Below are 15,066 nucleotides of genomic sequence, written 5' to 3' on the forward strand. Positions count from 1 at the left end.
TTTTTTTTAATATTTTTAATTTTCATATATTTATTATCACTTAAAAAGTTCGTTTGCTTTTTATACGTTTTCTGGAACAACCCCAAGTACTTCTGCCTTCAATTATATATTTAAAATCAAGTAATCCCTTAACTTAAATGATTTTTACAGCTTTTTCAATTTCTAATCTTCAGCTGACAAAAATAAAATAACAAAAAACAATCTTATCAAAGCCCTCAAAAGTCGAAAAATCACTGACCGCTGAAATTTCGATTGTCGTAGGATCTATTTACTTTTGTTATTTACTATATTTTTTTATTATTTTTTTTGGCTATAAAAGTGCCGCCATGAAAGTTACTTTGCTCAGTTCAAATTTTTTGGCCGTGAAACGTTCAATATGAGATTTATTGGAAGTGTTTGCCTCTTGGCAATGGCCATTTGCCTGCTGCTGTCCGCCGTGCACGTAATGAGAATTGACTGACTCAACAGACAGAGCAAGATATTCACGCTAAGCTTTACACAATTTTAACAGGCGCTGCCGGTGCAGAAGCAATGCAACGACAACACCAATGGAACTCAGACACAAACCTCGACGGATGGCCAACAGACACAGACACAAACTGGACCCGGCTGCCAAACACAGGAATCAGGCGATGGACAGCAGAGTCAGAGTCAGAGCCAAAATGGCAATGGCACCCAAACGCAGACACAGTGCAGCGGCCCAAATTGCACCACGTTGCCGCCGCTGTTCACGATGAAGCCGCTCGAATGGAACACCATGCCGCCGCTGCAATGGAACACTTTTCCACCCATGCAATGGAATTAGTAGTAAGCGTTTCGCTCGAATGCTGAGTCAACTGACATGCCTTGACCTTGCAAGCTTGAAGAGCTCTAAGCTTCTGGCCAATACAATAAATCTAGCTTACGGCTGTCAGACTTTTAAGCACCTTGTCAACTCTCATTTGATAGTTTTAATTTACATTTATTTGCATTTTGACAGCTTTTTTGGGAGCAGAGTTAAGTCTAACGAATGATATTTGTTGCCATGCAAACTTATCGCAGTAATATTAGTTAATATAAACAATATTAATAATATAAACAAATCAATTTTTGCTATAAGAAACAATGGCTTATCACCTTATCAAACCGTTAATAAATAACAACTTTGGTCGGGCCTGTTGAAAATTTAATTTAATATGAAAGGCAAAAAGCTGCTTTTCGTTGGGGTTCGTTGAATATTTGATAAAGGTTTCGGATGTTAAAGGCACATGCTCAAGCAGCTTGAGAGAGGAAGTTAAGCATGTGTTAAAACACTTTTTGATATGGCAAAGATAACTTTCAGTCTATTGAGGCTAGACATTGCCACACACAAGTCAAGTAGGCTCAGGCCTTAAACCCTACTCAGAGCATTTTTTATAGACTTAGCTTTTTAATAACTAAATGTAAGTGAAAAGTTGCTGAAGAAAGTGATTTTTAATAAGGTTTTTTGAAGCCATTGAACTAGTCAACTTTTAATAATAATTCTTATTTTATTATGTGTGCATGTATTGTTTATCATGTATATATTAAAGGAAGTGTAAAATGTTTGGTATGGCAACTTCTTGCATGATTCCTGGTATCTTCTAGTCGAGCAGTCCCACTATCTACGCTCACTAGCTATTTTAGGAATATTTTACTATATATATTCATTTGTAATTATAGATAATATATCTGAAGTACACTTGGCATATTTATAGAAATGATAACCCAATAAAAATGAAATTTGGTCTTCTCATAGAACAGTTGCCTGGCTTGCAAGACCATATTCTCGCTCTTATCTTATGGCGCACTATATTAAACAATAATTCCTTGATTTACGCGCTGCTTAAAATTTGCCAAGCTCTAAGCTGAGACTATGCCAGAGCAGTCCAATTGTTTGCATAAGACTAGCTTAATATTCTACTCCTGCTCCTCCAGCTTCGCACTCGCTCTAAAACTTTTGGACTGTCGGAAAGTGTTGCATTAGATTCTTCTCCCAGCAAGAAGTTGCGGCTAATGCAATTTTTCGCTGCTGCGCATATCAAAACTTTTAAATGCGCCCCAAACTTTTAGCTTGTGCCGTCTGCTCGCTGCGGGATTTTGGAGCAACTGCATCCAATGGATGTGCCATGTCAGCGTATGCAAGTAATTGCGCATAAGCGCTACAATAATCAAAGCCAGACATGGACTGGGACATATGCTTGGCTGATCTGGGAGTTGCCAGCCGCTGTTCGTCGTTCGCCGTTCGCCGTGTCGAAGCCAGCTGGCGTTTAACTCATTTTCTGATTAAAATCTTGGCCATTAAGCGTGCGCGCTCAAATCGGACTAAACTTTTTTAATGGCACCGATAATAGTTGCGCCTGGGCTCTAGTCGCCGTGTCGACATGTACCTATCTCTCTTCCACGCCCCCACTATCTCTCTCTCTCCTTCTCTCTCTGTCACTCTTTCATGTTCTGAGGTGGCACTGAAATTGGCGCCTGCAATGAACGACATGGCTCTGAATTCGGGCTAAAATTAAATTAAAACTGTCGCGCAAAATGGGCGCAAAAAAAAGTTGTAGAAATAAAGGAGCAAAGGCAGCCGGCAGCAGGCAGCAGGCAGAAGTTGAAATTGTGAAAATATTTGTGCTGCTTCTTTCTCTTTCTCTTCTTATATATATATATGTATACACACATATATATCTATATATATATATATATATTCAAAGCGAGTTGGCAGCTCCAGCTGTCAGCGCTGCCAGAGCAACGATGTCAATTAGTTTTTCAAACGGGTCTCCACAGCTCCGCTTGGTCCCTCAGGCCTTGCAAGTCAAGTTGACTTTAAGTTAATTGCATAAGATTTCACTTTGCACTTTGTTGCCACGCCCACCAGCCCACAGCCGTCCAAGTCGCTGTTTCCTGTTGCCACTTGCCGCTTGTTGTTGCCATTCTTTAATCAAGTTAAAAGTTATTTTTAAATGAAGTGCGAACAATATGCAAGTGCACTGCAAACATTGCATTCGAGTTGCCCTAACTAGCCCACCGCCCACATCCCCAACAGCATCAACACCCTCAACACCAACCCCTATTCATCTGTATTTCCATAAATATATCTGCATATTATTGCACAACTCTTTGTGGCTTTTGCGGGCGAGCTAATTAAAATCACATTTTCTTGAGACGCCACTCAAAACTTGACAAATGAATGGTAAATTAAATGGAATACCTTGCGTAACTTTATATATATATATATATATATATATATATATATATATTGTTCTGTGACATCACGAATACATTTTGTGCGCACATCACGAGATAGAATTTACGCACGATTTGTTCTTATTTTTTTAACGATAAGATATCGAGCTGTTCAGCTGATAAGTGAAATTATTTGTAACTAACGGAATAGGGAATACCCTTGTTGCCCAAATACCGTTGCATTACAAATGTTTTTTTTTTTTTTTTTTTTTTTTTTTTTTTTTCGTTTTTATTTCTTTATTTTGTTGCAGCTTATTGTCTTAGACTCTATAGCGCATTTAGCTCTAAACCTTAACTAATGGGAGGGCAGATATGCCAATTATTCTGCACTTGTAGCTACTATCTTAATTAGTTCTAATATTGTCTAGAGGATGCAATCTCTTCAGTCTTCGCCTATTGTTGTTTATAGCCAGGTTGCTTGCGAGATGGTTAGGATGCGCTGCAAGTCTGTCCGCGTATCTTGAACTGTGTCGCCCAATGAGTTCAGCAACTGTGGGAATTGCTAAATCCCTATGTAAGACTGAGTTTCTTACAAACCAGCTGGCTCCAGTCCATCTGCGTAGTGCTTTATTCTGCAGGGTCTGAATTTTGTTCCTTGTAGTCTTCGCCGAGGAGCCCCATAGAGAGATACCATATACGAAGGTTGGGACAACTATTGCCTTGTAGATGGCGGCCTTGCTGCTGTAAGACAACTTGCTTGAAGCTCTCAGCATCCAGTCGAGGGTTTTTAGCTTGCTTTTGCATTTTGAGGTTACTTGACTTATGTGCGCTTTAAAAGTCAGCCTTCTGTCAAGAGTGATACCAAGGTACTTTACTTTTGAGGCTTTGGGAATAGTGGGCCCCAATGCAACGCTTGGGCAATCTCCTCTTCTAGTGGCGAAGGTAGTATGTACAGACTTTTGTGCATTAATGGTGATACACCACCGTTTTGCCCAGCGTCCGAAAGAGTCCAGATATTTTTGTAGTGAGTCTGAAGCTTCTTGCGCAGATACGTGACGTGATAAGATGGCGGTGTCATCTGCATAGGTCGCTATGAGTACTGCATCTGTACTTCCTATATTTGGCTCGGGAGTTGGCATATCTCCTGTGAATAAAGTATAAAGTGTTGGGCCTAGAACACTACCCTGTGGTACTCCAGCCATAATTGGTCTAGTCAAGGATACTGTTTGCCCCCTTGACACTTGGAAGGTTCTTCCAATAAGGTATGAGGATAGCAACGCGAAAAATGGGGCTGGAAGGGTGGTCCTCACTTTCTGCAGCAGTCCCAGGTGCCAAACTCGATCAAACGCCTGTTTGATGTCTAAAAAGACGGCAGAGCAGTACATCTTTTCTTCAAAGGCTCCAAGGATATGGTGCACAACTCTGTGAACCTGTTCCGGTGTTCCATGCTGTCTCCTGAAGCCAAACTGATGGTTTGGAATGGCCTCCTGGCGTCCCAGATGTGTCAGTACTCGTTCCAGAAATATTCTTTCGAATATTTTGGAGAGTACTGGCAACAGGCTAATTGGTCTGTACGACTCAATTTCTCCCACGGGTTTGCCAGGCTTAGGAATCATCACAATCACGGCGCGCTTCCAGCAGGCTGGAAAGTGCCGGATGCGGAGCATGGCGTTGTACACCATAGTTATGTAGTCTATGGTGGAGTCAGGCAGTGCTCTAAGGACTCTGCCGTTTATTAGATCATATCCAGGGGATTTTTTTGCCTTCACTCTTCTGATGTGTTCAAGAACCTCTTCTTTTGTACATCCAGTTATCTGGTCTTCAGCTGGGAGGGGCGAGAGAACGATGTCTTCTGTTGCTTCGATTTCTGAGGCCTCTGCGGTAATCACCGGCGTGAATTGGTCTTGAAGGTGGTTTGCAAAAGCCTCAGCTTGAGCTTCGTCTCCAATGTGCCAGGAACCAGAAATGCTCCGAATGGGATGACGTCGTATTGGCTGCCGTTTGAGCTTTCTTGTAAATTTCCATAATTGAAACTCTGCGTCAGTGGGCGATTCAGCTCGTACCAGCGCATCGCTGATACACCTCTTTTGAAGCAGGGCGAGAGCAGCTTTAAGATGCCTCGTGGCTTCGTTGTACATGGATTTGGCATCAGGCGTGCGTAATCTTAACCAGCGTCTCCTGGCCCATCTTTTGTGTATTAGTAGGTGTTGGGCCTCCAAGGTGAGGGGGATGTTGTACGGAGACTGTTGTCTTGTTTGGCAAGATGGTGGGGCGGCTTGGTGCGCAGCTTTGACTATTTCTTCCTGCAGTTTGTTTGCTGCGTAGTCCACGTCTTCAGGAGTGTTAAGTTCCATTTCTATGTGCAAAGAGTAATGGAGCTCGCGCCTAAAGACTCCTAAATCTGATCCTGCTGGCAGTAGTTGTTTCCTAATGGGCAAGGGCTGTGGCTGCGCGTGGATTGTGACTATTAGTGGCAGGTGGTCAGAGGATAGGTCCAAGGATTCTTCAATGGTCAATTGCCGGTCACAGATGCCTTTGTAGACAGCGAAGTCGATTGCCGAGGGCCTGTGTCCATTAATTGGGTAACGGGTGGGGGCTCCAGTCGCCAATATGCTGAATTGTAAGTTTTGAATCGCCTCAAATATGACTTCTCCGCGACGATTCGCACTATTGCTTCCCCAAAATGGGTGCCATCCATTCCAGTCGCCGCCGATGAGGGTCTTATTCAACCTTTGGCCTAGAACCTGTTCCATGTGATGATCACACAGACCAGTGTTTGGCGGAAGATAAATTGACGCAACTTCGATCGCTCCAATAGACGTAGGCAGGGTGATGGCTGAGACCTGCATTGTTGCGTTGCAAATTGGCAGTAAAGGTGTATGCGGTATTGTTGCTCGTATGAGGATTGAGGATCCACCAAAGCAGTTTGCTCCTTCACCATGAGCCTGATAGTGTTCGTATCCGAAAATTTGTGTAGTGGGGCACTCATGAGTTTCTGTTATTAACATTATATCTATGTTTTCTTGTGAGAGAAACGCAGCCAGTTCCTGAGTCTTGTTTCTCAGGCCATTGGCGTTCCAGATACCCACACGTAAAGCCATTATTTGTAGGCAAGCTTGGTTATGATGGCCATTAAACTGTTTAGCATGGTTGCTTGTTGGGATTGTACTTCTCGCATCGCTTTGAGCTCGGCATTAATTGCGTCAAACTGACGTTGTTGTTGCTGAAGCATTTCAGTGAACAAAGTGTCACTTGTGGTATTCTTATTTGACGGTCCACCTCTAGCGGCCTGTGCGTAAGAAACACCACTAATAGGCGTTGCAAAGCTCGTGGCTTGGGTAATGCTCCGGGGCCTTGTAATTTCGGAAGCAGTACTCGGACCCGTAGACGGTGTTTGTGTGGGACTCCTTTTTTGTGCTGGGGATTGCAATTTGCGCAACCGCTTGTATACTTGGCAGCCCTTATAGTTGGCTGGGTGCTGTAACTCACAGTGCACACAAGTTGGTGCCTGGTCCTTTTCGCGGGTGCAGTCTTTGGATGCGTGTTTCCCGGCGCAACGCACACATCTGGGAGCTTTGTGGCAGTAGCGTTGTGTGTGTCCAAATTCTTGACAGCGATGGCATTGTGTCAGGTCGTTGTATCTTCTTGGCAGTTCCACTGTGCAGCGTTGCCTGCAGACAACTCGAATGTCCAAAATTTCTTTGTTGTTGGGGGCCTGAGCCACGTCAACAAAAAATATATTTAGCGGTGTTTTGTCCATACGGCTCAGTGGGTTGTGCACATTTGTAATTGTGTGGCCTTTGGTTTCCAATTCCTTTTTAATTAGTGTTGTATCAGTGCTGGAGTGAAGCCCTTTGAACACGACTCTATATGGTTTGTCCTCCTTAAGCTGGTAGCAGTGGAACTCCAATTCCAGCTTAGTAAAGTGGTCTATAACTCTGCGATAGTCCTCACTGCATTGGGTTAATACACCTATGTTATTCTTCTTTGGCTTAATTACGTATGATTTAGCATCAATTACTTTATCTATTATCTGTTGAAGTAGGGCCACAGACTTGATGTTTGGACACCATATGGGGGGCGGACGAGGTTTCGGAGTAGTTTGCTGGTCGGTCAATACTGGGGCTTCTGGAGCTACAGGTGATTCGCTGTAGTCTTCATCTTCTTCTACGAGCAGTGAAAATCGATTTTCTGATATTAATGCTGCATTGCTGGTGCTTGGTTCGTCGAAGATGAGCCTTTTCTTGATGGTTTTTGGTGAATTTGGCTGTTTACGTTTCGTGTTTTTGTTGTTAGTGATGCCTTGCACGGAGGCGATATCTATTTTTGAGTTTATTGGCATGATGGAGGCTTGCCTATTTGCCATCACAACGTTAAGCTGGGCTTGCATTTCTGCATTTACCTTTACAGCTGTAGCGAGGTTATTGACATTAGATGTCATCGCGGATTGTGCTTTTGAGTGCAGGCGCACTCGCGCCAAGCGACGAAATTTCGTAAATTGCAATTAAAGCAATTGAGTTACGCGGAAGCAAGCGATAAGAAAACGCTGCGTGTGCGGTTTTTGTTGCTGTTGCGTTGAAGAATGCACCGCAAAGTTCTATTTTTAGAACTCTGCAGCAGTAGAGCTTAAGCGAAGGCTGTTCGAATTCACGTCTTTACAGGTCGAACGACTGATCGCGATGCATTACAAATGTATTTAAGGAAATACTTTAAAATTGAGCGTACAGCTGTCCAATTGAGAAATGTATTGTTTAATATTGTGGGAATACCCTTACTGTCAACTTATCGATTCATGTAAGAGTGCATACTCTAAATAAAGGATTAGGGAATACCCTTGTAGTTCAAATAGCAATACATAACAAATGAATTTAAGCAAATAATTCAAAATCGAGCTGTCCAATTGAGAAATGTATTGTTTAAAATTGTGGGAATACCCGTAAGGGGTATATCAATAAGTTGGCAGTAACTAACTTATTGATATAAGTATGAGTGTGTACTCTGTTTCAGCATATTCCTGTGCAAATATTTTATATAGTAAACGTAGACTGATAAGGGTAAAAGTATTCTTAAATATGGGAATGATGGATGCATTTAAAAAGCCATTCTTAAATATTTTTTAAGATTTTCTTAGAATTTAAAATAATTAAAACAAAAATAAAACAAAATAAGTAATGATTATTTTGTTTTGACTTCAACTGTGTTATTTGAAAAAATTAGTTTAAAATTTAATTTTCATTAATTATATATGAAGTCTATTTTCTTTAAGTGTTTGAATATCAAGAGTATGAAATTCTTTTCCCCACACACCACGCATTCAAGTGTGAACATTTGATTAATATCATTAAGAGATTTTAGAATCTTATGGCCTCAAGCAAGAGCACTTGACAAAAATAATAATAATACAAAGATCCGATAACTTGTGCCTTATCTCTATAAAATAGAATGGTCGAAAAAGCCAGCAGCAGATTAGCTTGACGAAAGGCTTAACACGTAAAACAGATAAACAAGTGTATATAGCACTTACCCTGACTGGAATTAGTTTATAGCTACTTGTATTAGGCTTATAAGATTACGATTTTAATGAGATAATATAAATCTAATCTTGCATACAACAAATGTGTACAGATGCTAACCATCATCGATTAGCTTTCTTAGTCATGTCTCGATATCTATGACGACTCAATTAGTTATCTTAATTAACTACAAATGTTTCATGTTTTGGTGCTGAGCTATATGAAGAGCTTTGGAATGTAAATACCCTGTATAAGACTTTAGCTAGATCATTTTATATTTAGGCAGTTGCAGATTAATCAATCAGTGAAGCCTAAGGAAAACAGCTCTATGCGACCTAAATAGATATTAAAGCAAAAATCGAATTTAAAGTTAATAAAATATATATTGCTAATTAGGTTTTAATGACTTTTGTTTTGGAAATGCGAAATTTCGTGAAGCTTAAATAAACGTTAAAAGCTTAAAAATAAAGCGCGTAAAGCAGAGACTAAAAGTAGCTTTGATGAGAGTTTGAATAACAAATAAAAGATCAATCAAACAATCAGTCAACGCATTGAAGCTTTTCCACTTAAATGAACGTGATAAGACTTTAACAATATACAGATATAGATATATATATGTCTATGCATAGGTGTACATTTATAGGGTATTAACTAGCCTGCTCGATGTATGTTTTAGGCTGCGTGCTCTGTTACGCTTGTTGAATTTCATTTGTCATTAGTCAGATCTCTTTATATTTTTAACAAATTATCTGCGCCAGCAAAGCAGACAAGCGCCACACACAGACACACACAGCTACACCTGCACACAGCCGCGCTAACCGGCAATTGTAGGTGCTTTACACCTGCAAAGCCCTTGATTGATGATGTGAGCAATTGATAATGTGAGACCAAACCAAGCGGGCGGGTGCCCGCTGAGTGCTGGGCGGCGGCGACGCTAATTGGCGCCACGTTCGCTTAGCGAGGGAGGGGCAGAGGAACAGTTGGCTATCTGTATGTGTGTGTGTGTGTGTGTGTGCAGGGACTGGCTGCTTAAAAATGTAAAGCATGCTTTCATTCATTCCGGCTTGTATTTTTTTTGTATTTGCCATAAGTTTTTACCCTCTTTTTTTAACTGTTGGCTGGACTAATTGAGCGCTTAAAGCGGATTTCGACACGCGTTTTCCTCGCATTTTTTGCTTATTTCACATTTTTTCTTTGTTTTTAGTTCTTTTTTGCGTGCCTTCCAATTAGAGCGTCTAAAGTTAATTGCAATTTGAGGCACTTGCCGCGACAGTTACTTTGCCTTGTCACGTTTTAAACTATAGCTAAATTATATATATATCTAGAGTAAATGTGCTTAGTCTATACGACTTCATTGACAGCAGTCGCGCGCTGTGCAGCTACGTATTGGATTGAGCCAAAAGCCAAACTCTGTATATGTGTGGAAAATTGTAATTCTATCACACACACAGCGACACACACTCTGAATCTGTCTGCTCTCTTGACTTGACAGTTGGGCAAAAATTTTCTAATTTTCTACTGCAGTGATTTGGCATGCAGAGTGGTTGTGCCCGTCGACTTTCGACTAGTGTCTCTGACTCGATTTCGTGTTTGCGGACTCTGGGACTCGTTTCACTGATTTATGCGCATCAATAAGTTGCCCGAGTGCGATACTTAGGCGAAATGTGCCGCAATGAGACGTGGACTAGCAGCAGTGCTGCCAGCATCAGTTGATCAAAGAGAGTGAGAGAGGGAGAGATAGAGTTTGACTAAAGGGTAAATAGCAAGCACGTTCGAATGCAGCAGATGCTGCTGGTGCTGCTGCTGTTGCTGCTGCTACTGCAGCCAAAATAATGATTTGCATTTTCAGTTTTCCCGATTTCGATGTGCGATTTGGTATTTGGCTGCGGTTCTGCGATTTTACTTCACACTGCCCGCCACTCCAGGGCAACAGTTAAAGATCTATGGGCGCAACTTGCTGGTCGCATAAAAAATGGCAAAACTTTGGCGCCGACTGTGACCGAAGCAAAACTTTTCGCTGTTTTTTTTTGCCTTTTAAGCGCGCTAATGAGACGCCGGCATGTTATAGCCACAAATAAGGAATAGGTTTAGATACTCAGATAAACCCACTTATAGATATCCATTAATTTGATTTTAACATATAAAATAAAACATATAATATATAATATATAATATATAATATATAATATATAATATATAATATATAATATATAATATATAATATATAATATATAATATATAATATATAATATATAATATATAATATATAATATATAATATATAATATACAATATATAATAAATAATATATATTATATAAAATGGAAATATATTTACATAAGTGCTTAAAATGTTTGTCAAGCCTTCTATGCTCTTTTATGCACATATTTACAGGGTATACAAAGCCAGGGCGCATCATATAATTCATTCCTCGCTTTTGTTTGTCAGCCACGTTTTGTGCTTATGCCTTTTCCTCTCTTTCCTGCCTTTTTTAAGCTTGCTCTTCTCTCTCTCTCTCTCTCCCTCTGTCTCCCTCTGTGTCTCTTTTGTTCTTCTCTTCTTTTTTAGCTGCCTCGCTTATCTTAATGGTTCAAAGGTTACGCACAGGCCTGCGGAGACAGTGCTGAGCGCTTCCGACTGGGCGCCTGCTGAGCTAACGGTCACTTTCAGCTACACTTACGGTTACAGTAACAGTTACAGTTACAGCATCTGCATTCGAAATGGCCGCACACCCATTAAAAACGTGGCGTTGCGTCCCAACTGTGCACCACAGTGGGTCCGGAACGCTCGCTGGGCCAGATTAGGCCTTCTTATAAATGGGCTTATGAATCGGTCTCGATAAGGCCAACCAGACAAACAAAAACAAAAACCAAAGGAAAAAAAAAAAACACAAATTTGTTGGGCACAATTAAGCAAAGAGCCAACACACAACTTGTCGCAACTCGAGTGGCACGTTATGAATTTTTGTGGCATAACTCAAATCAACGGCAAAGGACGGGGCAGGAGTGCAGAAAGGTGCATGAATGGCAATGTAAAATTGCATGCAACATGCAATTAAAATCGCACAGGCAACGCGCATTTAATTAATTTGAAAATTACGTTTTCTCAATGTATATATATATATAGATATATATTTATATATATATATGTGCATGTGCTTAGTGCTAGAGTAAGTTTTAGGCGAGCTTGCATAGCTGGCATTGGCGGCATTGGTGGCGGTGGCATAGCTCAAGTGGGTCGGTTGGTTGGCTGTTGGCGCTGCTTCAGGCTCAGCACTCAACTCATTTGCTAAATCAAGCATGCACCACTTAAATTTTCATTAGACTGCTTTCTTTGACTACGACTGCGTCTTTGAACCCGCCTTCGTCGTTCGCCTTCGCCTCTTTGGCTGTCGGAAAACTTGAGGAAAAAACCGCAAGCAGCGCACTTTGTCTTAATGATGTTAAGGTGAATTTAAACTTACGTGATTCTTACGTGCAGCTGCAGTAATTGCAGTAATGGAGCCAACAGACAGAGAGTTGAGTGTATTAGCAAGTTGTACGGGTGCACCAGCAGATACCCTGTAAATAAGCATAAGCAAGAAACTAGAAGTCAGATAGCAGTCAGTTGATAAACTTTCTTTAACCGACAGATACTCTTTAAATATATGCCTAGGATCTTTACATTGTTTACGCAAAAAAAAATTAATAAAATAAAATAAATAACTATATATTTAAATTTATATATACTTACAATTTAAGTCAATTTTATAAATTACTTTTAATTAAATAAAAATAAATACAATTTCTACTTCCTTTCTTCTACTTCCCTGATTTTTAATCCAATTCAAAAGGAGCGAGAATGCCCTCTAATACCTCATCCTTTATACTTACAGGGTATTAGCAAAAAGTGACAGCAATCATGATATATATGCGCTTGCATATAGCCATATAGCAAATATGCTGGTCAAATCATTTTGCAATACGCACAGAAAGGAAAGCGAGCAGCAGGGCGAGAGAGATTGGAAGAGGGAGACAGAGAGAGAGTTAAAGTTAGATTTTCAGCTGCAGCTGAAAGCCAACAACCTGCTTAGAAGGGCTAGGGATTCAACTATGTATGTATGTGCGTACGCTGGCACATGTTCGCACGTATTAGCCATAAATATATGAGACACATCGGGATGTGGCATGCCGCCCGCAGGGTGGGTATGCCTTGTCGGTTGCTTGGCATATTGGCGCTGCCAAAACGAAATCAAACCATAAATTTAACACGTTTCAGCATGTGCAGCTCCTCCTGGAGATGCCGCAGCTGAGTGCAGTCACCAAAACTAGCTAAATCGGGTGTGGACAAGCCAAAACTATAGAACTCCTTTGGCATTACGTATACGCAGCATGAGCTGCCACTGACATTTCACACGCTGCTAACCAGTCAGCGTGTCATATGCATAGCCACGTGCCAGCTGATGACGCCTGTCTGTCTGCTCGCTAGCCAAATGAATCAAAATTAATTTAACCAGAACCAGCAGCAATATCAGATGTGAAATGTGGCAGCAAAGCATCTGCCAATTTCCGAACTATATCAGTTTTTAATTTCAAATTAGCAATGGAAGCGTATCGAGCTCGTTCAATAGAAAACATAGAGTTAGGATACCTAAAGCAAGTCAATTAATATTGTTTAAAGCGAAATTTAATCTGCTTTCATTTGATGATCAAATAGCAGACTTTGCAGAAGGCAAATCTTATATTTTAAAAGCTAAGAAAGTTTTCAATGCCAATTTCCAATACAAATTTGTTTTTTATTTATTGAAATTTATATACCAAAATTTTCTAATATTAATTTACCAATATTAGCATATATAGCGAACCTTATCCTATCTTAATTCGCTCTATCTTATTTCTATCGATAGAATATATAGGCCACAAATCCATAATCTACCATAATCACTTTAGTTTGCTAAACTAATTTATTCCTAAATAATTTTAAGCCATTTCCAATTTCAATTTTAATTTTTACATTTTAAAAATAATTTTGTAAAAGCCTTCAAAATGATTTAAAGACAAGTTGCTAACAGTTTTGCAGCAAAATATCAGTCAATTAATCTTAGGTCCGTTAATAAGTTAATAATAACAGTTAAAGCGCTAATCAGCTAGCAATAATAATCAATAATCTATAATTGATTTAGTGGACCCGAAAAGGTTATTAAAGCTGCCTCTGCGCTTTTTAGGAGCTGTCACTTAATTTTAATAATTATATTTATCGAAATACAATTTTTTACGTATCTCAAATATTTACTAATATTTTTCATATATTCACAATTATTTTCTGTATTAATTTATTCAACTTCTATTTAAGGCATTTCATTACTAAGACAGCCCACAGCTTAGGCGTATTAAATCTGACGTACATTTCTCGAGCATCAACATCGTAATACCGTATTGCCGTAACTATCCGTTCTATGCTACCCGTTGCTTTGGGCCAACAATGCAGTCAGAGATTGTGAGGCTGTTTGAAATTTTGCTAGCAGCAGGCGGCAATTCAAAGTTGACCATATCGAATGAGTTTTGCAAGCAGCCCAGTGAAAGAGTGGGAATAAAAGGGGTAGGAGCAATGGCCAACCGCAGCGGCAATTTCAGTCGCTGTCAGCGACCAAATGCTATATAGCCAGAGCGCTGTCAAGGAAACGCAGCGTAGCGCTGCCAGCACATCCTGTTGCTCGCGTTCAATAGCATAAGGCATGGTAAGGCAATAGAGAGGGGCAGAGGGTGAGAGAGGAGTGTGTGTGTGTGTATTGTGGCATGACGCGCTTGAATTAAATAAACAGCAAAATCAGTAAGGCTCAGTCCAAAAGGGGGAGACGCCTGGCTTTATCGCCTGCTTCAAAGCGGATTTCCCACGCCCACATACACACATCTAACACCACACGTACACGTACAGCCCACGTTTAGCAAACCTTATCGAATTGCACACATTATCGTTAGATTTTAGTGGGCCAAGGAAATTAATTTCTTGAGTAAACCCGTGTTCGAGTGCTTAGAGCAGCTGCCCTGACATGTAATTTCGTGTATTTGAGACGGGCGTGTTGGGCGTGGCTGATGAAACATATGGCGCCCCATAATCATCACGAGAGCCCCAGAAACGTAAGCCGATTGTGGGCGGGCCGCGTTGGTGTTATCGACTTGGGCTGTCTTAAAAGAACGTAAATAAGTATAAGCGAGCGTTACTTGAAATTAAATTCGATGAACAGCTCTACCCCCCCTCGCTCCCTCTCTCTCTCCCTCTCTCTTTCGGCCTGCTCCTACTCTGTCGTTGCCTCACATCGATCCACTCGTCGGCACTCAGCGCCAGACAACAACAATCTCGTTAATATTGCAGAAATTCGCATTGCACATAATTAAATT

General features: G+C 40.6%; 1 protein-coding gene across 1 annotated transcript; it reads left to right on the top strand.

The window, feature by feature from the left end:
• The first annotated feature begins 258 nt into the window (after positions 1-258).
• On the top strand, positions 259-852 carry LOC111600737. The gene is made up of 2 exons (XM_023317015.2): positions 259-442; positions 512-852. The coding sequence occupies exons 1-2, from the start codon at positions 377-379 to the stop codon at positions 803-805; spliced, it is 360 nt and encodes a 119-aa protein (XP_023172783.2). The 5' UTR covers positions 259-376; the 3' UTR covers positions 806-852.
• The last annotated feature ends 14,214 nt before the right edge of the window (positions 853-15,066 follow it).

This window comes from Drosophila hydei, unplaced genomic scaffold, assembly GCF_003285905.1.
Source record: "Drosophila hydei strain 15085-1641.00,03,60 unplaced genomic scaffold, DhydRS2 tig00008122-arrow-pilon, whole genome shotgun sequence".
Classification (NCBI taxonomy): domain Eukaryota; kingdom Metazoa; phylum Arthropoda; class Insecta; order Diptera; family Drosophilidae; genus Drosophila; species Drosophila hydei.

Coding starts and splice junctions, on each gene's coding strand:
- LOC111600737 (XM_023317015.2), top strand. CDS start 377: ATGAGATTTATTGGAAGTGTTTGCCTCTTGGCAATGGCCATTTGCCTG. Junction 443..511: donor TGCTGCTGTCCGCCGTGCAC/GTAATGAGAATT, acceptor CAATTTTAACAG/GCGCTGCCGGTGCAGAAGCA.